Raw genomic sequence first — 6,000 nt, 5'->3', positions numbered from 1 at the left:
ATAAAATGTAATAAGAATGTAAAATGTGAAGATAAATGTTAATTTAAAAAGCGACGAAAATTTAATTTTTTAACGCAATTAGAGTTAGAACCTGTTTACTTAAGTAAATAAACAGAAGTAGTTGTTAAACTGATGGTTGATTATGTTGTTATACCTCGGAAATCAGGCAGGGAATGACTCTTTTGGTGTGATATGATGCGATTTGGATTGTTAACGTAGCTTTAACAATGTTTCAGTCACATCGCTACGATGTCTGCAATGTGGCAGTTTATAGTGATGTCTAGCACTGGGGCATCATGCCGCAGACATATAGCATGATGTCCCACCCAGTCATATTATCCTGACACTAACCTCGTAATGCTGAGCGCCAAGCGAAGCAGCTGTTAGTACCATTTTTAAGTCTTAGGTCTGACTCGGCCGGGGATCGAACCCACGACCTCCCGCATCCGACACGGACGCTCTAACCACTAGGCCACCGGAGCGGTGACTCTTTTGGGCCACGTGTGATATTTAAGAAGAACATGATATAAAGAATCATCAAATCAGATTCTAGCATTCATACATAATCTAGTATTCAGAATATTTTCTTTCAGAACCAATGAGTGTTTGGCCAAATAAGCATCTAATCCTACTGGATTGGAACCGGAAGTCATAATCATACAACAAAATATTCGCATGTTTACTTAAACCCAATCGTTTTCAAGTTTCCAGCTGAATATATCGCAAGGCTCAAAATGAGATCAAGTAATTTTTCGTCTAGTTAATAAGTGACGCTTTTGTAATGGCTTTAGAAATTTGTTTCAAGATTATTTGTATTAGCTTTTATAAGTGAGAGTAAACACCTATAGCAAACAAGAGATTAGATATTCATTCTTCTTGTACTTCAATAATTCTTCTTTGCTATAGTTAACTACTAATGTCTACTCGCCCTACAACCCTGTGTATGAACCCTTGCAACTCCTTTAAATATAAACCCTAATGCTTATCAAGAATTTTACATGAATACGTTTAATAGAAAGTCTAACGACACACGACGACACATTGTGATATACACTCAGCCCATTATTTAAGTGCTAAATATCAATTTGTAAATCTTATTTCATTCTTTGTTATTAATTTGCTCGTTTCATGTACTTAAATAAATCTTCTTTGCTATTGTTCAATCAAGGGCATCTCAGAAAATTATAGCTCACCTGTGAAACGGATGAAAAATTACCTAGTTTAGTGTTCTAAGATCGATGCAAAAACGATTCTGAAAACGACTTTAAATAGAAATTTTATCATAATTGAACATTACCATGAACTGTTTTCACGTGAAAGAACCAAATGTTTTATTTTATATTTACTTTGCTGAATGATTTGTTCAGTTAAACCACATTTAGTAATGCATTGTAAAAAGACAGTCGAGTTAGAAAATGAAGAACGTAATGATCAGTACTGGTTTAACTATATTGTCACGGAATAGTGCAGGAAATTAAATCTATGCTGAAGCGCAGCGATTATAGGTAGTCAGTTTCTCGGGTGCTTACAACTCCCAAAGTAATGTTGTTTTTTTTATAAACATTATTGTTTTATATTTTACACTAGCTCAACAAAATATAAAGCAATAGTTGCATCTCATAAATAGTTCACACTGAGATATCCATATTTCATGATATACACGAGTACTTCAACCTTGGCCTTAATATTATTTCGCAGTAATTATAACATGCGTACTCTATATGCTGGCACGTCGAATTAAATCTTGTCAGGCAGTGTTTACTTTAAACACAGTTATACTACAACAAAAAGGGTGAGCAGGTGTTCATTTTAAATTATTACTCAGTTCTGTTCCTAACTGCTTTATGCGTCGAAAGTGTAACGTAAATTTACCATTTCACCTTTCATTCTCTTTGCATAGACATTCGATAAATCATGCCTTATTGAGATGTGAAGAATACTCCTTGCGATAGAATCGAAGTCTTGGAAATATTATTGTCACACACACACACACACACACACACACACGAGCGCATTCATTATTATAAACACCAATATATAATTACAAACAATGCCTCGGTTTGTTGTTGTTTGATCAGGGTATTTTTTATTCTGTAATAGATCTTTCGAATTTATAAATGTGGGGCTTTTTTACAAGCATGCATCAAATAAGTTTTGAAAGAAAATACAAAATATATGCATGCAGTTTATGTATGGACATATGCATTGGTGGATGGACGGATATAATTATATTAATGTGAAAAATTTAAAATCTGATGGTTGGGACAAATAAACAACATATTTTAGTTTTGAAAAAAGCAGGCTGCTTAACTCAAAGCCATAAGCATTCGATTCGCATCTATTTCGTTTTGTTTGTTCGTCGTTTTTGTGGGTGGAAGTGTTAGTTCAAATGCTAGAATTATATCTGTAAGATACAACACAATACAGGCTATTTATATCTCATAATCATATGTCAAAATAAAAATTAGGATTAACTTCAACAAACATACAGAATATTTAATCGACAAGAATGCAGAATGTTTTACGACTGGTGATTTGAAGGGAGTACTGAAAGCATGCGATCACTTAAGAGATTAAAACTAGTTCTAGAATCTAATGTACATAAATACGACGAACTGCAAAATCAAGCAGTGTTTATTTGTTGAACCGAAGCAAGAAAAATGCTTCGCGCGAATGGAAGATCTCTCTCTCTCTCTCTCTCTCCTATTAACCTATGATGATCTAAAGTTAAAAGATCAGACTTTCATGGCCAACGTTAACGTAAATAATATGAATACATTATTTGGATATACCAAGTAAATGCTGCCTGCTAAAATGACCCCTGCCATTATGTCCACGTCATTGCAATGCCACCAAATTTTGCTGTCGGCATACATATATAAAGAATTGTGCCTAGCATATTCTCAAATCGTATCAGATGTTCAATAAAATGTAAACTATTCTGGCAGATTAGACCCTGCTAAACCTACATTCCCGGGTGGATAAATAGTCTAAGGTGCTTGCCTTTACAGATTGCACTTATCTCACCTCTGTCCTCCTGCGTTCTAATCTCGGCACGGCCAACGTATGTGAGAAATCTTGCCTGTAGCCTCCCGTGGGTCTATGGTTCTTCTTTGGGTTTTCCAGTGTTCTTCCTCCACCAATTATATTGTCCGACATGTACAGCCTCTCATGTGCTCAAAACTTGGTGTTAAACCCACAATTCACTTCCTGTCAGCCACTTTTGGCATATTTATTGTGTGCATCCTTTCTTATTTTATATTAAATGGTTATCCAGAACGACCAAAGCTTAGCAATACAGAACTAAAACAGTTCACATATTATTAATATAGCATATTTGATCCAGTCAGCCCTTTCTCTAATTCTACTGCTGTATTTAACAAATTAGAAGTCATAAGCTTTCACTTTAGAAAGAAAACCGGGTATTAATCCATAACGATTCTTGATATTTACTGGTCAATATAATCAAATGGTACTCGAGTTTGATTTTGATGAAATTACTGCCATATTTGTTAAATTTATGTTCCCGCTTTTCTTAACACTATATTAAATTTGTAATTGCATATTTAATGTCTAGGAAATTTAGGTGCATTCATTTGGAATATCAATGATCTACACCATAGTGAATTTCTATGTTTAAAAGATTCGAAGGACTTCCTCGTCTCCCCTCACTCCGCCGACCCCCACGAAAATGGTCACTAGCATTGCAATGTCTGTTACGAGTGATATGATGTACACTCTCCCAGTATATAGAATATATATGCTGTTTTTGTTTGGAAAATAATTGACATTCTTAGTGTACCGTTTCAGTTAAATATTATATCAGAGTAACAGTTATTTTATTATTCTTCAACTTATCACAATCAGGAGACATCTGAAGACAAGTTGTACTAAGCTTCCCAGCGACCACAACAGAGGCTAAACACTCTTTCCTCAGTGAAGAATCAGAGGCTGCAGCAAAGGCTGTAAAGAAAAGGAAGTCAGCTGCGATAGACAAAATATCGGCAGAACTTGATGAATCAGGAGGAACCTTCATCATGGATGTCCTCACAACAATCCGAAACAAAATCAGGCAAACAAGAGAATGAATCACCCCATGGACCCAGTCTCTGATCGTCACTCTTCAGATGTGGCAGGACTAGCTAACAATCAGCCTCAACAGTCACACAAACAACCTCATGTTTAAGATGATCCTCAACAGAATGAAACCCCAAGCAGAGCACATCATTGCTGAAGAACAAGTAGGTTTCAGAGCAGAACGTAGCATTAGAGAACAGATCTTCTGTCTCAGAATCCTCTGTGAAAAATATCTGCACCATCAACAGGACCTCTGTCGCGTCTTCATTGACTTCAACAAGGCTTTTGACAGGGTATGTCATGCAAAATTGTGGGACACCATGTGGTTATACAACATTAACTCAAAACTAAGTAGCACCATAGAAAACCTGTATGACAGGGTGACTAGCGCAGTTCTCGTCATTGTCAAATAGAAGACTGATTCAATCACAGTCGGAGTCAGACATGGGTTGCCTTCTCTCACTCACTCGGTCCAACATCTACACGAAAAGGATTACGTCAGATGCATTGGAAGACTATTAATGCAGTATTCTTGTCGGAGGAAGAACAATCACCAACCTGCGCTGCGCTTACGATATCAATTGCTTAGCAAGGAGATGAACATGAACTGGAACTTTAGTGAACCGTCTCAACCAAACATCTTTAGGGTATTTGATGGGGTTCTTTGCTGACCAAGCTAATGTCAAACAACCCGAATGACAGGAAATAAGAGTGAATGGTGAGAAATTTGGCACAATGAGAAGCTTCAAGTATCTAGGTGCTATAACCTCGGTTGAAGGTTTCAAACCTGAGGTTCTTTTCAGTATTGCGCACACAACTACTACACTGACTAGGATGAAGCCTATTTGATATGACAACTATATTACGCTTGGGTACCAGATCAAGCGTATGCAGTCGACCGTCTTGTCCGTGTTCACGTATGTATGTAAGACATGAACGCTGACAGCAGAACTAGAGAGATGAACCCAGACATTAAACATCGCTTCAATGCGCATTTATCACTAATGCCGGCATTATGGTATAATTGCATTTGCATCAGCTGATAAATGAAGGGAAGATTTCCATCGGGCAAAATATAACAGTGTAATCAGACCCGTTTGCGTTTATTTTTTTAAATAAAATATGCGGAGAACTCTTATATACTTCTATAAGTAGAGTCATTTCTAAAATAACTAATGTAAACACTGAATCGGAAATCAAACACAATGCATGCCTTTGAACGAAACAAAAAAGCGGCGGGATTATATTCTATTTAGATAATTTAATACATTGACAGACATAATCACATACAAATGTTCATAACGTTTATAAGATAAATAATTCTTTCTGTCATTAAGTTTGGAAAAAAGGTGGGAAACTCCAAATGTGCTAAGAAGAACAATGAGGCTATGTTGTCCTGCACTTTCATTGCGGCTCGTTACAAAGATTTTCAAAACTTTAGGGAAATTGATTGAGTGATCGAGTGGAAAGGGTTAAAATACTAACATTATAACAATTGGATTCACTGTATTACAATGTAAGACGCCGATCTTTATAGTTACGATGTGGGGGTGGGTAGGTAGAAATGCGGCTACTTTCCCATCGTAACTGTCATGGTCGATGTCTTTCACTGTTTGAGCATTGGACCCCCATCACTATAACCATTTAGCGATAGTCTTAATTTCATTTGTAAGTTTCCCTGCAGGTAACCTTAACTTTCAATGAACATGAAACTAGATTTAAAGAAACGATAATTGGTTCCTCACATGTCTGGACAATAACGATTTGGCCAAGTCACAATTAAGACATGAGACCATCCAAGAGTCTTTCATGTGCCAAATTAATGAGTTAATTTGTATCAATATTCAGTAGTCATCTGCATTGTTCCCAGGATGCGAACATTTTCGATTGCACTTTGATTTGTAAATATTATGGTTTACTTTG

At 36.3% G+C, this 6,000-nt stretch overlaps 1 protein-coding gene across 1 annotated transcript in view; it reads left to right on the top strand.

Moving 5' to 3' along the window:
• The first annotated feature begins 4,187 nt into the window (after positions 1-4,187).
• LOC149800583 (uncharacterized) overlaps positions 4,188-6,000 on the top strand; it is a 28,777-nt gene continuing 26,964 nt past the window's right edge. Inside the window, exon 1 of the mRNA XM_089954440.1 lies at positions 4,188-4,370. Coding sequence (XP_089810566.1) covers positions 4,188-4,370 — 183 coding nt within the window. The remainder of the gene's footprint in view (positions 4,371-6,000) is intronic.

The sequence above is a fragment of the Sinohyriopsis cumingii genome, chromosome 4 (assembly GCF_028554795.1).
Source record: "Sinohyriopsis cumingii isolate HCF-2022 chromosome 4, ASM2855479v2, whole genome shotgun sequence".
Lineage (NCBI taxonomy): Eukaryota > Metazoa > Mollusca > Bivalvia > Unionida > Unionidae > Sinohyriopsis > Sinohyriopsis cumingii.
The sequence above is the reverse complement of the archived record's forward strand: the minus strand, read 5'-3'. Positions and strand labels throughout refer to the sequence as shown.